This window comes from Melopsittacus undulatus, chromosome 6, assembly GCF_012275295.1.
Source record: "Melopsittacus undulatus isolate bMelUnd1 chromosome 6, bMelUnd1.mat.Z, whole genome shotgun sequence".
Lineage (NCBI taxonomy): Eukaryota > Metazoa > Chordata > Aves > Psittaciformes > Psittaculidae > Melopsittacus > Melopsittacus undulatus.
The window spans coordinates 20,399,477-20,417,381 of record NC_047532.1 but is presented as its reverse complement, the minus strand read 5'-3'; the positions used below and the strand labels follow the sequence as shown (position 1 = coordinate 20,417,381).

The window sequence follows — 17,905 nt, the reverse complement described above, 5'->3', positions numbered from 1 at the left end:
GCCTCCTGAGCCCCGGTCTACTCTGTTTGCTGCACTGGGGTGTTACCTTCTGCTCCTGCAGCTACATGGAGACAGGCTGGGGTGTTACCATCCACATGGCCCCCATCCACCAGGGATGTGGTGTTGAAGCAGAAATGTACTTCCAGGAGAAAGAACTACCAGGCCTCGTAGACCTCCTGTAACAAGACTTCTGCCAGGTTTTAGATCAGCAGGGCAGAGAGTGTGGCTGTTGCCAGTGGTGTAGGCTGGCTGGCGTGTGGGTAGTACATCAGTAGCAGTGACTTGAGTTCAGCTAAGCATGCAACACTGGAAATAGCACCAAGATGTATGTGGAAAGAGGTCCTTTGGTGACCATAATACCTCGTGAGGGCTTTGTCTGTATAGGAAGTCTTTAGGGACAACTTGACCTCTGCAATGAAATTAAATTTTAACATGGTTTAGGGGGATAATTCTACTGTAGTCTCATGGCATCAAATAAATGAACTGTAATAAAATCTTAGAGGATTTTTTTCTCCAATAGCTGCTTCTTTCTGAATTTAGAGAATAGAATAGCAAAACTTAGAAGGTATGCCACGTATTTTACTGCTGAGGAGAGTACTCTGCCACTGTGACAGGTTGCAGCCTGTGAAAGCAACCTCAAATAGCCTGAGTACAAAAGGCTACTTGTAGCCTTAATACCTTTTAGTATTACTGCTGCACCCACAGGTTCCCAGGCACTTCAACAGTATTAGCTGGGCTTTCCAGTGTCCCAGGGAAGTCAGTATCTGAGTACCATTTCACAGCTGGTAGCTCAGGCTCAGAAGAAAGGCCTGCCAAGGCTCACATTGTGAGTCAGGGGCAATAGTACCTATCTTCTGCTTTCATCTCTATGCTTGAACCTATTGACCAGTGCTTCTTCCAGGCAGATTTAGTAACCTGAAATGGAACACGTCACCTTGGCTGAGAGAGCTCACTGTGATCTTTGCAAACCTTCCTTTGGTGCATTGACCACAGAGAACAGTGCTACAGGCATGCATGGCAACAGCCAAGGTCTGCTAAGTTTCACCACCCCAGTGCAGCTTTGATGTCTTAGAACCCCAAATCCAGCCAGAAACCTGCATGTTCCCTCTTCAGAGTCCTAATTGAGCTGCCATGGCTGGGAATCCATGTGAGCTATTGCTGGGAAATAGTTTGTGTAAAAGTCTTACCTGCAGGGCTGCTCTTGCCAAACAAGTGTTTGCCATTTGGTATTGTGTAATTGGAAGAGAGAAGCTGTTTCCTTGGTATATGCACCAGTTTGAGCCTTGCTCCAAGCCACGCAGCTTTGTTAGAGAATCAGCTTAGTGTGGAGCTCTGTGTAAGACTCTCAGCTTCTTGCAGCTGTTTACAAGAGATGGCACTTCTCGGTTTTCTAAGGTCTCCAGAGCATTTTCTTACAAATGATACAGGAAAGAGAAGCTCTGTAAATGTTGTATTGGTGCTTCCCTGCAGAGAGTGCCCTCTGAGTTTTGTGTGTTGAAGTCTTTGATTCTCAACAAGAGATGGCGGCTGGAGGATCATGAGGGCAGAAACTGGACATTAGTCCACTGATCTGTTGTGGGTGATGCAGGACAGCAGTCAGCCACAGAGCCTTGATAATGCAAGCTGTCCCTAATTGTTCTGCTTGTGGAAGAGGCAGAATAGCACAGAAGGGGGGGGGGGGGGGGGGGGGGGGGAAAGACAGAAAGAGAAAGGACTGCAAAGTTAGGAATTGGTGACCTCTCCATTCATTAAGAAGGAAGCTGTTGCCCCTGGTTGTGTGAATGATCTCAGACCTACTGTGCAGGCTAGCAGCATGTAGAAAATTGCTCTGTGCCACCTCTTCCCTTGGCACAGCTTGTGCCAAGTGATCCTCTGTGTTTAAGTGTTGTAATCCCCCCAACCCAGTCCTGCTAACCCCTGCTGTTGTCATTGTCATCCCCTTCCTACATGTTGCCCCTTAAAATTCTGTGTCTCCATTTTTCTCTCCTCCTTCCTTTCTCCCCCCGTCAGTGGAGAACTGAGGACTCCGTCGACCATGTAAGTACCACTTGTGTGTATTCCAGGTTGGAAAGGAGGGGTTTGGTAAATCGATTTGTGAATTTTGTAGACACAGTGCTGTCAAAACATCCCTTTCACTCCTTTAATGAGGCTGGAGAGTTACATTGTGAAACCTTCCACAAGCAGCAAATCCAGAGAAAATTGGCATTTAGATTGCTACTAAATGCAGAAAAGCAATTGACATTTCCTATAATCTGTATTTCCAGCTTGTTGCAGTGCAGTTTTAGGCAGGCTCAAGTGATCAACTCAGGAGGTGCATCCTACTTCCTGCAGTAGTTGGCCCACCGAGTTACATGGAGTTATGTGGTAAAATTAGATATATAATCTTTAAACCACATTGATCGTAGTCATGAAAAATAACCTACACTTTCAACCGTGACCTTTGGTTGAAACACAGATTGTAATAGGAAAATAATTACATTTAAACAGTTAAATCCAATTTTTCCCACATAATTTTGAAATATAAATTTGGAGGAACAAACTAGAAAATGACCTTTTTAGAGTCAGCAATTCAATTATGTGCCCTACTGTGAGCTTCCCTGGCACAATGCATTTCTGCTCCTGCTTTTTATGGAGGATTCTCTCGTGGAGTGTCTTTGTCATGACAGCCCTGTGTTTACATTACGCAATCAGACCTTCTTTCATCCGTCCCTCATCTCTCTTCCCCTCCTCTCAGCTCGCTTGCTTTGCTCCCGGTGGCATGCTTTTGCGTGAGAATTTCTCTTTGCATGGATTTGGGAGGAGTGAATTCTCTTGGGATGTTCAGAGTCTGCAGGTTTTGTGTGAGTGCTTCCCCCGCGGGTCCATTGGCACCGATCGGACTGCGTGTCCACTCACCCGCACACACGATCTGCTGCAGGGGCGGAGTTGGGATTGGACTCTGGTTCACACGGTGATTTTGGCGGGGTTCTTGTTGGTGCTTGTTGATTTTTCTCTGGGCTGGCTGGTTCCGCAATGGTAACATGGTGATTTTGATGAGTAAGCCTGGGCAGGTAACCTGAACCAGCAGCGCTTACTGGAAATCAGCAGGTTTAATAGTGTGCGTGTTTGTGTGAGTGAGTGATGGGAGGACTGGCTGTGCTCTGAAAGCAACCACAAGCACCCCTTATACCCCTCAAGCTGGCAGGGATCAGACCCCTGAAGCAGCCTCTAACAGTGCCTTGTCCCTCTCCATCACTACACTTCTTTTCTGAAAGGGTAAATAACCAACCCAGAGCCTCTGCCTCCTTTCAAAAACCTTCCCCAGCCTCTTCTCCAGCTCGGTTGTCTCTTGCTCCCTGACCTCATGGGTTATTAGTGCTAAACAGCCCCAGTCCCTTTCATAACACCCACAGATGAACACAAGGGTGTCTGTACTGAGCTCTCAAGGAGCTGCTGAGCTCGCTGTGCTTGCTCGTTTGCAGGCCTGGCCAGATGCACCTGGCACAAGTCATGTTGCTGCTGCAGGCCAGGAGGGAGGAGTGGTGCTCCCCTCTTTGATCTCAAATTGAAGTGCAGAGCCATGCCCTTCTCCTGCCCAGAGTAAGCCAGAGCATGCAGGAGTGCTAGCACCCTGCTGAGTCTGCCCTCCTCCCAGACCTCCCACAGCGCAGGGTTTTCCCTCCAGGTCTTTCCAGTGCCTTGTGCTGACCCTGTCCCATCATTTCAACTTCGGGCCTGGCAAGGAGGTAAACACACTCCTGTAGCACTGCAGGTGCTCCCTGCCTGGGGCCTTTGAGCCTGCATTGCCTCTCTGTGCTCCCTGTGGCTCTGCTGTGAGAGACAACTTTAAAAATCCCCAAATTAGCCTCCAAGAGATTTCCCCAGCCAGCTGAACTGGCTTATGCTCTAGTTCACAGCTCCACAGTCCTTTTACTCTCAGGCTTCACATAGGACCATGTCTGGAGCAGATCTCCCTCTTGGCAGAAGCCGTGGGAGAGCAGAGCTGCTGACACAGGTTGCTGGTGGGTCCCTAAAAGGCCAAATGTTAGAGGCAGGGGTTGAAATGAGGTGGATGAGCGTTGGAGTGGCAGTAATTGTTGTTTGCTGGCTCTGTGCAAGATGTTTGAGTGCAATGCATGAGTGTGAATCTGAGTGTGTTGGTGTGTTGCTGTTGGAGACACTGACCCCAGTGCCCTCCTTTGCTCACTCTGGTAACAAGTACCTGTTCTTCTCATTTGCCCCTTCTCTGCCTCATGGATGTGTTCCCAGGAGACGGTCATTGGAGGCCTGCTGCCAGAAACCACCTACTCCGTCACAGTCGCTGCCTACACCACCAAAGGAGATGGTGCCCGCAGCAAGCCAAAAGTCATCACCACCACAGGGGCAGGTGAGTGTGGGGAGTGGATGCCACAGCCTCTTAGGGGTGGTAGTAAACCTCCCAGGAGGCATGGGGAGTATGGCCAAGGCACCCATACAGAAAGAACTGAGAGGGCTGGAGATGCTACAGAGGCACATACTCTTGTGATCTCCAGCCCTTACTTACAGGCTTTGCCACTGGATCACCGGAGCAAAGTACAGCAAACAGATGGACAGATAGTGCCAGGGCCTGTGAGAGAGCAGTGAAACTCATGGGTCTGAGCTCATCCGCATAGGCCAGAGACCTGGGAAGAGGAAGCCTAAAAGTCCAGGCCCTCCCTCAGCTTTGGAGTGGCCTGTCCTCACCTTGTCCCCATAGACAAGTGCCATTTCTTGCTTCCTATGGTGACTACAGTGTCACATGGGATGGTTCCTGTCAAAGAGGGCTCCTCAGAGGTGCTTCTCAGCTTTCCCCCCCAGCCATTGATCCTGCTGTCTCCCCAGGATTACATAGCTGAGCCCAGCTGCTCCTAGAGCGGTGGTAAAATCTGGAATGCAACAAATCCTGCCATGGGAGTACTGCGAACACAGCTTCTATGTCCTGGTGATCCCAGCCAGTTTGGTTCTGCATTGTCAGCAGAGACTTGTACCCTGTGCCTCGTGGAACACAGGAGCCTCTGCCTGGAGCAGGGGCACCCAGGATTTCGTCAGGTGCTTTCCTCCGGATGTGGTCAAACTTGCCTTTGGCAGTGACACCAACTAATTGACATTGTCTTGACCACAAATTCCACTCACTAGACCAGTCATACGATTGATAATCCTGCTGCTTCCTCACACCAGCCGCAGGAACAGTATTTACCACTTGTTATTATGGGAATGCAGCTTGTGCAACTGAGAGCGTTTGTTCCTGGTGCTTTTAAGCAGGGAACAGCTTGCCATCTCCTCCGCACTGCATATGGGGAGCTCCAGAGGTAGTTTCCACTGTCACAATTTCAAATGCTGTCTCCCTTGTGCCTCGCCATGATGTATGCTCTGCTCATCACATTGCTACAGCTGTCCTATAAACAGGAAAAGCTTCCTAAACGTACTGGTGTTGCACTGTAAACCGCAGTGGGTCTTCCCATGTTACGATGCACATTTGAAGTTAATATTGGAATAAGCTTTGAAAATAATGTGTCCCTTAATACTAGCTGCTCTTAGACATTGTATTATGAGTGCAAGAAGGATGGCACTGGCAGTGGAAATGTAATCGTATGTCTTGCTATCTACAGAACCACCCCCAGAGCTGCCTTTGTACATGCTTGTCTGCAGGCTTGACCTCAAAGGGGAGTGTCGGTATCGCCCTCTCATGGCAAAATCGAGGCATAATTCTGTCAAATACGTTTTTCTCATTCTCATCTGTGGGCTCATACATTTCAAAACTGTTCAAGGATATTTTATTTACCTAGGTTTGGCTACAATCCCATTTTCATTTTCATATCAGTGGCCCATTCCTTTGATTCTGAGTATCTTCCCTATCAGTTGATTTGTTTACAAATCTGAGCTGATGTGAACTGAAGACACATCCTATTTTAACTGAAGGAGATCAAGGTATTAAACCACCAATTTAAATCCATCAGTTCCTAACCAGTGATGACTACATCCCTTGGCTTGTGCAGCATAAGCAAAATCCTGTGGAACGCTTGTGTTCACCTTTCACATCGACACTGACATCACGAATCTGCTCATCAGCTAAACCAAAATGTATTCTGATGGTAAACAGCCTGCCCAGCTCTGCTCGCTGCCTCTGCAGGTGGTAAAACTGCAAGGTTTCAGGATGAAATTTTGTCTGCCTTGAGACAGATCAGGGTGCTGGACTTGGGCTTCTGTGTATCTGTTGTGGTACAGTGCGCTGGGGCCAGCATGGCCTGGTGTTGCACACTAGCTGGAGTGTCTGAAGACCACTGATTGGGAGGACGGGATTCGTATCTTCTCTGAATTAAATGTGATGCTTTGAGGTACCTTAAAGCTTTCCTAGAAAAGGGGATGAATTTGGGGGCTGGATATGACAGAATTTATTGCCTGTTTAGATGGCAGCACATGGGAAAACAGCAGCCAGAAGCTGGCTGGCTCCAGCTTCCCTCATCACCGGATTAGGGTCAGTCTGCCTCTATCCATGTGAATTGTCTGTCGTCCTCTTCACCCTGTTGTCTGAACTTTCCCACTTTCCTCAATCCTCTTGGACTGAGCAGCACAGAAGCGGTCCTTCCTTGCCCTCCTTCGAGGCTATAGATGGTCATTGTGTGTTTATGTTGCAGTCCCAGGGAAGCCCACCATGATGATTAGCACGACAGCCATGAACACAGCCCTCATCCAGTGGCACCCACCCAAGGAGATGGTAGGGGAGCTGCTGGGTTACAGGCTACAATACAGACGTCTTGATGAGGAAAAGATGAACACAATAGACTTCGGGAAGAGAGACCATCACTACACTGTGACCAACCTGCACAAGGGGGCCACATACCTCTTCAAATTGTCTGCCAAGAACAGAGCTGGCCCAGGAGAAGAGTTTGAGAAGGAGATCACTACAGCAGAAGACGTGCCAAGCGGCTTCCCACAGAACCTGCGTGTGGTGGGTCTCACCACTTCAACCACAGAAGTTGCATGGGACCCTCCAGTCTTAGCAGAAAGAAACGGCAAGATAGTCAACTACACAGTGGTATACAGGGACATAAATAGCCAGCAGGACCTGGTTAATATCACCAAGGACACAAGTATCACTTTGATGAATTTGAAGCCCGATACCACTTACGACATCAAAGTGAGGGCCCGCACCAATAAAGGGGTTGGGCCACTCAGCCCCAGCATCCAGTCCCGGACAATGCCTGTTGAGCAAGGTAAGTGCCCATCTAACAAGCCCTATCAGCAAGCGAGAGGCCTTTGCTTCAGCTCATGAGGCTATGCTCTGACTTACTGAGATCAGGTACTGTGTGGCTCCCTAATCTAAAACTAGTTCGGCGAGGGGAGGCTCAGTGAAGGTTTCCTTAAAGTTGCCATTTGGGGAAGTGGGGCGTTGGTGGTAGCTTAATTGCCTTCATTGCTCCACAGGCACACTTTGATGTTTTGTCTGTACATGAAAGGCTCGTGCTTGAACTGGAGCAGGCAGCTGGGTAGGATGATCTGCAGATACAGTACCTGAGCACCACTGTTCTTTGATCATGGCAAAGGGCCAAGAGAGTGTGAGTGGAGGGGGGAGAGGGGAGCACTACAGTTAAGCCTGTGACTTCCTTTCTGTGATGCTGGAAATTATAGTTAAAAAGCAAAACTCCACTGGAGACTGGAAACTTGGTAAAAAGGCAGCTGCTCTTTTCTCCTCATCTCACTTCTCTGCTGTAGCTGAACTGTTTGACCTCTGATGCTGAGATAGATAAAGAGAGACTTGGAACCAAGCTGCTGCCTGGCTCCCTCCTGACTTGGTGTTACAGTGCTCAAAAATCTTGTTTTTCATTTCAGTGTTTGCTAAGAACTTCCGTGTCAATGCCGTCATGAAAACGTCTGTGTTGCTGAGCTGGGAAGTGCCTGACTCCTATAAATCTGCAGTGCCTTTTAAGGTAAGAGTGGGATGCAGAGAACAGGAAGCTCCACCTGTGGCAGTGAGCAGGACAGTGGAAAGCAGCATCTTGACCTGCCACATGATGTTTCCAGGCCATTAGACAAGAGATGGGCAGAGCAGGGTCATATTGCTCACTGGCCTGGAGTCTTGTGGAGCAACAATCTCCAAGCCCAAGTTAGGTAGCTGCTCTTACTTTTGAGCACCTGTGCATGAACCATGGCACACAGTAGAACACACTGCTGCTTACTTTCCTTCCTGTCGAGCCAGAAGGTGGTGTAGTTCTGTTGATTTCTTTCTGTTTTGATCAGTTGTGGAATAGCCAATAAGCACTTGGCTCGTGGTAATAAAAGCAGGAGTGAATAATGTTGGCTGATGCACACACTGGCAATACCAAGCAGTGAAGGCATGCGCTGGGCAGAGAATGAGATGTCTCAGTGATCATAATATGTGTTTCTGGCTTCTCGTCATCCATTTAGAAACCCATCTTGATCATAGCAACTTCTGCTAAATACCCACTTCTCCCTTAACAGTGCCCCGAATTATTTGCCTTTTTGAAGGGAAATGGAAACTGGTCCAGCACCCCAAACCCTGATGCTTTTCTCACGAGCATTTGCAGTGGTTGTTCGCACAACCCCAGTCAATGCTTCACTCCATCATCAGTTTTCTCAAGTATCTCTTTGCCTGGTAATCGCTCAGTTGAGACCTCCCAATCACACTGGCCATTGTAGCTCCTTGACAGTGGTTACACAAGCTTGTCCTGATGCCCGATTCAGAGTCAGAGCACAGAAAATTATAAACATGATTCAGTTGCAAGAGATCACCAGGACAAGGTGGTCTGAAAACCAGCCAGAGAGTTAAACTTTAGAGTGACTCTTCCTGCAACGTGTCCTGTCTCAAACATCCACATTGCCTTTATGAGTTACTTCAGAGCCTTTATGAGTTACTTCAGAGCAGTGTGACAGATGCATAACCTAAGGGAATGAAGGCGAGAAGCATCATCACCCTTCCAGAAGGTGTTCGAGGTGTGAGCAGCACAAGATGTGTCAGTGCAGAGGGAACTACAGGAATGGCTGCTGCTCTCTTTTCTCCAACACAGTTCTGGATGTAGTTGTCATCCACCAGGCTGCAGACAGCACTTATGACCTGATGTCTTGCTTCTTTAGTCAGCTCCCTGATGTATAACACTGAGGTGGGAGGAAGTCTAGAGTGTGTGGAAATTTCTGCAGATCTCAGCTTCTGTCCCTTTAGAAACAAAACCAACGTGTCCCATAACCAAAGATAATTTTCCACCCAGTCTCAGCAGCTACCTGCAAAGCTGGCCAAGGGTGGAAGCAGCATGACTTCCCTCGTTGCACATGTGCCTAAAGAGCAAATGCAATGTCTGCATGAGTTGTGGGGGATCCATGGCCAGGGGAATGAGGGGAAGGTCCTTAACTACATCAACATCAAAGTGTGTGAGCACCTTCCCTTCCTTGTTACTGGCTCTCCTTGCTTAAATCCTGAAGCTAAATTACCATGATCAATAGCAGGCACTTGTTAACATGCGTGTTAGCTGAAGCAGACAAGGCTTTTGTGAAGACCTTGTGGTATTCAAAGCTTTCTCAGGCGTAGGGTGCATTAGGATCACTGCTCAGATATCTGTCCACAAGTAACTTCCCAGAGCCTGGTTACTTTGCACTCTGCTTCATCTTGCCTTATTCGTGTGGCACAAAGCCCATGTCTCTATCTGACAGCACTGTGCTAGAAAGGGACAGTGTGACCTTTAGTGCATTACCACCGCATAAGGATTGTGGAGTGGTTGGAGGTAGCCAGGAGCCAAGAATGTAATTCTGATGCCTTGTCTTGCAGCAGACTGTGACTCAGGGTCTGCCCCTGCTGCGGGTTAACCCTCAGGTGACACAGGAGCAGATGGCTTTAGCTACTTGCTAACTGAAGAGCAATCATGCAAGCGAGAGTGTTAGAAGGATGTTTCTCTAATAGTGTCTTCTTTCTATTAATATTCGCAGGCTTGCAGACACACATGAGTCAAGGCCAGGAGCTATGGGGTTCAGCTCCAGGTCATTGATTGTGCTACTCAAAAGAAATCCTTAACCTTCAGGACGTTGTATTTTATAAACAAGGTTCACCTCTCTTCTAATTCAGGAACATGGGGTGCTGAGGCCAGAGCCTAATACTGTAACTAGCATAGCAGATAAATCTCCATGGGAACAATTAGTATTATCTACACTTGATAAACAGTCTCATGCTAAATCTATGTCCCAAAGGGTGTCATATTCTACTTTAACAGATTTAATTAAAGTAGATATTGTTCTGACAATGAATAGTGAGGCACAGGCAGGACTAGAGCCTTTTTTTAATAGAGGATGAACTGAGACCTTACAAATTTTCATTGCCACCAAATCAATAATGAAAGCTTGAGTTGTCTTTGGAGAATTTCTACAGCTTCTTCTGGTGCAAGAGACAAATTCCTTGTAAAATGTTGCCCAGCAGTTGTGGTGGAAGAGAGGCTCTATTCCTTTTCTATTCCAGTGTGCTTGCAAAAAGCTGTTCTGGAGCTTTCATGGAAAGTGCAAGATAGATGCAACCTTCTCCTTGGGGAAACTGAACTTTCCTGAGACACATTCTTCAACTTAAGAGTAGGATGGAGAGTATATTGGTAAAAGACAGCATCACAAGGTATTCCACAAATGGGGAGAAGGAACAGCAGCTTTTGAAAATCATTATGATACAGGTTTGAAAATAATCCCTGAGGATGCTGGGCAGTGCTTTCTCAGAGTGTATCCTGTGGAATGTAGTAATTAACTCATGCCCGCAAAAAAAAGCAACCTTGTCTACTTCTCCATCAAGTCATTATCTTTTCCAGTGTTGCACACTATGTGTCTTTTCATCTTTTAGTTTAATACATTCTTTCCTGCCTTGAAATCAAGCAGCAGACTTTCAGCAGTGACATTTGGACCCACCTAGCTTTGCAGTTGTTCTCTTGTGGGTAAGAGCAGCATAAATGACATTTTACAGCAATCCATGGGCTAGTCAGCAACGTTTGGCAGTTCAGAGCCCTTGGGCCAAATTTGCTGCTGACTTAAGTAGTTACCAGTGGGCCATGATGCAATCTCTAAATAGCATTCCTGCTTGAGCTCCCGGGCATCTTCAGCTGCACACGAATGACTGTTTCTGAGCCCTTATGTTATCGTAAGGTTTGTGTAGAGGCCATAACTAATGGTGCATAAGATTGGAGAAGACAATGTGTTATGGCAGGTAAAGGAACGTAGAACTGCTGCAGGAACTGTGAAAAGGAGGGATGGTGAAGCATGCTTCAGGAAAGCATTGCAAATGCCAATTTCACTGTCTTTGTTCATGGCACTAAAAATCATCATCTAATGTCAGGACTGAACTGGAGACTGTGTCCTGGTCAATTCCAGTGCAGAGCAAGCAGAGAAACTCTGAAGTACCTAATGATCTCTTCTTCCTTCTCTCACTCCAGGAGAACAGCTGTGTCCCACAGAGATGGCTCATGTGCAGGCGAGCACCTTCCCTAGAGCACACACAGAAGCAGTTTATTAGAGAAGAATTTGTGATGAGAGATCTCATCTGAGAGGCAGTGGGAACTCTTTGTGGGCTTTGCATCCTTCCAGCATAGCTCTTAATGTTGGAAGCTTGGTTTTGTTCACGTCGTTGTTGGAGCATATGAAGGGAGGTTCCATGTTCCCCCAGGACACCTCTGATTAGTTCTCATCTGGAATGTCTGGACCTGCAAGGGGTGGTGCTGGAACAGACAGCAAAGCTGCTAAGATGACTTGAGGTCTAGCAATCCTGTCTTTGTTGTGCCTGCTTCTGTGTCAGAGCAGGGTGAAACCTGACAGCTAAATATCCAGTATTTAGTGCTGTAAGAAGCATTTCTTCATTATAGTTTCTTTTTTTTTCCACTCCCTTTAGCACCTATCTGATGTACATGTCTTTGGAGAAAGGGATTAAAGCCCAGGAGAAAATATCTTAAGAGGAGTCACAGCAGAGAACAATTCCCTCTGGCCATCCTACCTCTCCTGAGCACGGGGCAGCCAGTGCACGGGATGTGTCCATGCAAACTTGTGTTATTTTAGTACTTGGTACTTATTTTTATAGTTCATCCATGAAGATTGAAGCATGTCAACAAATGAGATCAGTTGCTTCTCTTCTCCACTGCTGGCTCCTCACTGTGGCTCTTTTACGTGTTGGGAGTCTCTTCTCAGCAACAAAAAAGCTGGGGCTCTTTTCCTATCCTGACCTCCATGCAAAGTGACCTAAAGAAGGTTCGAAGTATGCTGTGCACACCACTGTTTGGACAACACAAAAGCTGAGCTGCAAATTGCAGGTCTAGCCTGGTTCTTGTGGTTCACTGTCCTTCAGACCTCTTTGCAGGGCCACCCTTCTCCTTGCTTCACCACAAAATATTAGAGCAGTGCTAATGAGCTCCCCTTGTGCCAGTGAGCCAGCAACATTCTGCCACCTGCTAAAAAGGTGACTTGTAAGGAGAGTTTGGTCCCTCCCTTGGTGCCTGTATCAGCCTGAATGGTGGGTTCAGCTGGTGAAAAATCCATTTTACTTCAAGTAATTTTTCTTCCACAGAGCTGTCTGCTCTCTCCCAAGGCTGCTGTTGGAAGGAGCACATTTTATGGTGTGGTCTCTGCCTGTAACACATAATAGCTGCCATGGTTTAACATGCTTCAGCTCTGCTAGTTTTTGCCATGCTGTGTCTCTCCACTGCTATCCACAATCCAGCTGGACAGTTGCCCAGTGGAAGGAAACATGCTGCTTTATCATAGCTGGGGCACAACCTCTGGTCTCTCTGTTTCTCTACACCCCGTTTGTCTTTGTCTCCAGGAACTGTTTGGGTTTCTGGCTTTCCAGAGGCAGTCATTTTTGGGTGCAGGAGTTGTTCAGTAGGATCAGGATTGAGGTTCTCACAGCAGACGAGGGACACTTGGTGCAGTTAGTACAGCAGCACCCATGGCTGCTGTGCCTGGCAGGAGATGGGGGTCCTGCTTGTATGCAGCAGGGGACTGAGAAGATGCTGTTAGCTAAGGAGCCAGTGGGCCCAAGGCAGAAAGCTGTGCATGGGGGCTGCCCACTGCCCATGCCACCAGCAGCCCTGCTCTGCTCTGCACTACTACAAGCATGGCAGGGAAAAGCAGCTCCGACCTCTTGCCCATGGCTGCAGCATCTGTTGTCATGGCAACAACGGGATGTCACACCTGCAGAGCCCTGTTATAGGTCTGCACAGGATTTGTTGGATCATTGGTGAGGCATGTAACCGCCAGTCATGCTGGGAGGGGATGGTCTGTGCTAACCATTCCATCAGGCATAAACTGGGAGACACAGGAGTGACACCAACTTAAAGCAGACGGGATTTTACACCAAAAGCATATTGTATGTTGTAGCCTCGTGAGACAAGAAACAAAGACCCATTCATCTCCACATGAGGGCAAAGTACAGCCATCTGGCTTCCTCCCCCAAACCAACACTGAAAAGCAGCTCATGTGGCACCACCAGCCCCACCATTGTCACCAGCCACCCAGGCTTTAACTAAAGATTTATGGCTGTTTATGAAGCATAAAGTGGTCAAACCACCTGAGGATGAGCCCAGAGCCAAATTGTCATCTTTAACGCTGCTATTCTGAGTGTGAGTTTTCATTAGCAGCTGTCAGCTGCATGAGCATGTCTTTTTCCCGTTTCAGATTCTGTACAATAGCCAGAGTGTGGAGGTGGACGGCCACTCGATGAAGAAACTCATAAGTGACCTCCAGCCAGACACGGACTATTCTTTTGTGCTAATGAACCGTGGGAGCAGTGCTGGAGGGCTCCAGCATCTCGTCTCAATCCGCACCGCTCCTGACGTCTTGCAAAGCAAACCCATTGCCACAAACAAGTACATACAGGAAGGAAAATTCACACTCGCCCTTCCCAAAGTCCAGACCACTGTGCCAGTTAGGTAGGTGCCATGCCTGGGCATTGAAGGCAGGGTGCGGGGATAGAGATGGGGGGAAAAAAGCAGAGCAGACCTCTGCCAGTCTCTGGATTTTGAAACCTAGGAGTGAATTTCCGAGCAGGCTGTGGTACAGAGCCAGGCATTTACTTGTAACAGGGGATCATGCTGCTGGCTTTTTCTGAGCAAATATTTGTGTGCAATAAAATTAAGACAATTCTCTGACAGTTTGCCCTCACCCTGGTGGGTACACTCCAGATGCTACCAGCAAAAAACACAGTTGAGGATCAGGAGGGACTTTCTCTGATGCTGTATAACATCCTTTAAATAAATAATGCCTAAAGCCTCAAGGAGATTAAAAAAGCGAGTTTGTGGAAGTCTCATTCGTTACTGTGGTATCCTTGTGCTGAAGCACAATTCCCCCAGGATTCTTGCTACAATCCGATTATATAAATGTCCTTCTCACAGCTCCTACACCACCCTCTGGAGCACAGTCTGTAGATCTTCATTAACCTAATGAGTGCTAAGGGGAGTATTCTCTTCTCTGGTGCAGCTGGAAAACCAGCCTCTTCCTTACTGAACCTAGGGCAGGGAAAGGAGCAGGTTGTCCCTGAGAGGCATATGGCACATTGTTTGGCGACCTGCCAGAGAGATGACTTAGGGTCCAGTGCTTATGGTTTCTTTCCTTTCCAGGTGGTACTACATCGTGGTTGTGCCAGCAGATCAGAGCACCAGCAGCCCAACTGCTCGGTGGCGAACACCTGATGAGATGGAGCTTGACCAGGTAGGAGACTTAGAGCTGCTGTGATGGAAGTGGCTCCCAAGTAGCCCAGGACATTTTTCCCAGGCCTCCTGGTAATAGCACAGATGCAGTGATAGAGGCGCAAGCTGTATGTCAGAGGTGGGATGTGCAGTGCACTCAGCCTTACTTGGCTGGTGACAGCATGTAAGAAGGAGGCTGGAGTCAAGTAAGAAAGGGAACACCTCCCAGAATGTGCCCAATGAGGAGGTCACATTTGAGTGTCTCAGAGCTCTGCCCAGGACAGATCCTGTCTCAGGATGCACACTCTTCACAGCCTTTTTTAGCTGAAGCAACCATGCTGATTTTGAGAACAGGCTAGAAGAAAGAAGTATTATTTTCAGTTTATTAAGCAATCCTGTCAGGAGGCTTCTTTCTCTTTGGATTGGAGAGAAGCCTGCAGTTTGGATGAAGAGTTAACTCTAGTATCTAAAAAAACCTGCAAAGACCCCTTCATGCTTGCTTGTTAAAGGCTTTTGCCATTCACCAGCCCATTCACCCAAAGAAGCAGCTTATTCTGTGTGGCAGTCTGCCAACATCAGTAGATGTGGGTGTCAGGAGAGTCCCACACAAGGGGATTGTGGGCTTGCTCCTTCCTGCATGCACTCCCTGCCTCAAAGTAATAAGGAAAAATTCCAAGAAATCACACAGAGAAGGGCCATTCAGAAAACAAAGCTGCAAACTTGAAGTACTCAGAAATTACAAAGCATTAGAAACTGTAAGTTAGCCCTTGCTTATCATTAATCTTTAATTGATTGCACAGTCTTTTCCATGGGGTCCCAGCTCGCAGCGTGTTGGGGGATCTTGTGTGATGGAGAACCAGCATCTGTAGGCCTCCTGAATCATTTCATTGCAGAAGTTGGAAAACATCATAAGAAATAGAAGACTAGGATTAGAAAGGATGGTTTTGTTGTGAGCTTTAGGTGGTTGAAAGCTATCAAGAGAACTGGTTTCTATTTCTGTTTCACTCAGCCCTGGGCAAATGATTTAAAACAAAATTTTCATTAGCATCCACTGTCTTGTATGTTCTAGTTTTTTAGAGTGCCCGGTTTGAGATCCTGGAGCCTCATTTACAAAGCCTAAGCATCCGCAGCTGCAGAGAAAGTCAATAGGAGCCCCGCTGGATACAGTCAATGCTATAGAAAAAATGCTAAGTTTTCTTTAAAAAGAAAACAAGCCAACGTCTTTTCAATTTGACATTCAAAATTACTGGACATTTTTTACATTAATGTCCCTGTGTCTCTATTCTCCATCTGTAAAATTAGGATAATCGTTTTCATCTCACCTCATATGGGTGTTTGAAAGATAAGATCGTTAATGTTTGTGAAGCACTTGTAATATTCTAGTGATCAGCACCATAGAAAAGCCCATGAGGAAATTATTAATTTTGTCTTCAGAGCTGGATTTGAATAGTAAGCAATAAACAATGCCTCGGGCTGCACAATACAAAGAAGAAAACAAAATACGGAATAGCTGCCCTTTGATTAAGCACTGTCTGTCCTGTGTATTTAACAAAGCTGGAGAGTTACAGGAAAGAGTGTGTGACCATGCCGTCACGGATTGTAACACAGTGCACACACGGAAGGCTGAATTAATTTTGCACAGACAAAATTAATTTTCTAATTTATCAGGATCTGAACTTTGCAAGCCTGGTGTTCTTTTGATGCAGTTTTTTTGGTGTATGTTATATACGTCAGAGGCAGCAGCATCTAACAACCTTAACCACAACTGGAGCCCTGTGGTTTCATGCACATACAGCTGTGCTTTCTGCCCCAAAGAGCTCAGTTGTAATTTCAGCCAAGATACAAGAGATGTGTGTAGGGAGCAAACTCCACCATCCAAAGGCTATGTTTCTGCCTTTTCCCCCTATGGTGACAAGTCTATTTGTGAAACAGATTTCTTCATCCCCTTTTCCCTTTTTTTTCTTTCCTTCCTATTCTTCGGTGATACTGCAATAAGCTTTAGCTTTTCTAAATTGCTCCAACATGAGTATTCATAAGAAGGCAAGGATGGACTGTCAAGGGGAAAGAGTGGAGGATGCATTACCCATCTTTTCCTCCTCAGAGTGAGCTCAGCTCAGTAGCATGGCTTTGTGTTCACATCACTGTCTCCAGCCCCACTGATGTTCACTGTCTACTCTTGACAATGCTGCACTGATACATTTGTGTGTGAAATGTATTTCATGCCTCCTTCTTCATTTTAAATTAGAATTTCTGTTCCAAGCCTTATACTTGGTTTTATTCATTAGAAAAACATCTTTAAACATCTGAGAGTCTTTCTTAGCAGTGTAATTGAATTTTTGTGTGTTTATATCCTTTTTCATGAATTTGTGTCTGACTATGAAATTTGCCATTTTTACTCTGAACATCCCATGAAATCTGGTACTGTTCTGTGTGATTTACATGAAGCTCTATCTGCTACCCAGCAGCAGATGAAATATCAAGGCACTGACAGAAGGGGAGGACACAGCAAATGTCACTTTTCCCCTATACATCAGTGTTAGCTGATGTACATCCCTATGTATAAAGTGTGAGTTGCTGTCCAGACCAATATTTGGGACACAGAACATGGTCCGGTTCCCTCACAGTCCATTGAGATTCATTTACTCAGGCTGACAGGCACAGCCAGGCTGTCTCAGCCCTAACATTCATTGTGTTGGCATCCCAGGGCTCAGGACTTTCCCAAAGCTGAGATTCTGGTGGAGGTCCTTGCAGTGAGGGTCTGCAGACAGGTGCTACAGCAATGCCTAAATGTATAACACATCCCTCTGGGGTTTTTTGTACCACTACATCCAAATCGAGCCTGGTATCATCTCCCCTCCCTTCCACCCTGCTGAGTCCTGAGGTAACAGTGTAAGGTGGCATCATGCTGGGCAAAATGATAGTGATGGACCTTGTTTGTCCCCAGTTGCTGGAGGCCATAAGCCAAGGAACTCAGAGCAGGCACCAGCGACGCCAAGCAGACAGACTCAAGCCCTACATTGCTGCTCAAGTGGATGTGCTGCCTGAGACCTTCACTCTGGGGGATGAGAAGAACTACAAAGGTTTCTACAACAAGCCCCTGTCTCAAGACCTGAGCTATCGCTGTTTTGTGCTGGCTTCACTGGAAGATGGCGACACGGTAAGGATTTTCTGCTGGGGGAGCACTGCCTTTCCTGGCAGAGCCGGGGTGGGCTCAGTGCAGGCAGGGTGAACAATTGCTGCAAGCCAGGATGATGGAG

General features: G+C 47.0%; 1 protein-coding gene across 3 annotated transcripts in view; it reads left to right on the top strand.

Moving 5' to 3' along the window:
* PTPRF (protein tyrosine phosphatase receptor type F) overlaps nucleotides 1-17,905 on the top strand; it is a 390,245-nt gene that overhangs the window by 333,045 nt on the left and 39,295 nt on the right. For 2 of the 3 annotated variants that reach the window (XM_034063545.1, XM_034063544.1), the window contains exons 14-20: nucleotides 2,011-2,037; nucleotides 4,249-4,366; nucleotides 6,633-7,211; nucleotides 7,828-7,925; nucleotides 13,639-13,892; nucleotides 14,580-14,670; nucleotides 17,593-17,805. In XM_034063545.1, the coding sequence (XP_033919436.1) occupies nucleotides 2,011-2,037; nucleotides 4,249-4,366; nucleotides 6,633-7,211; nucleotides 7,828-7,925; nucleotides 13,639-13,892; nucleotides 14,580-14,670; nucleotides 17,593-17,805 (1,380 nt within the window). The remainder of the gene's footprint in view (nucleotides 1-2,010; nucleotides 2,038-4,248; nucleotides 4,367-6,632; nucleotides 7,212-7,827; nucleotides 7,926-13,638; nucleotides 13,893-14,579; nucleotides 14,671-17,592; nucleotides 17,806-17,905) is intronic. The other variant, XM_034063546.1, reaches the window with a different exon arrangement.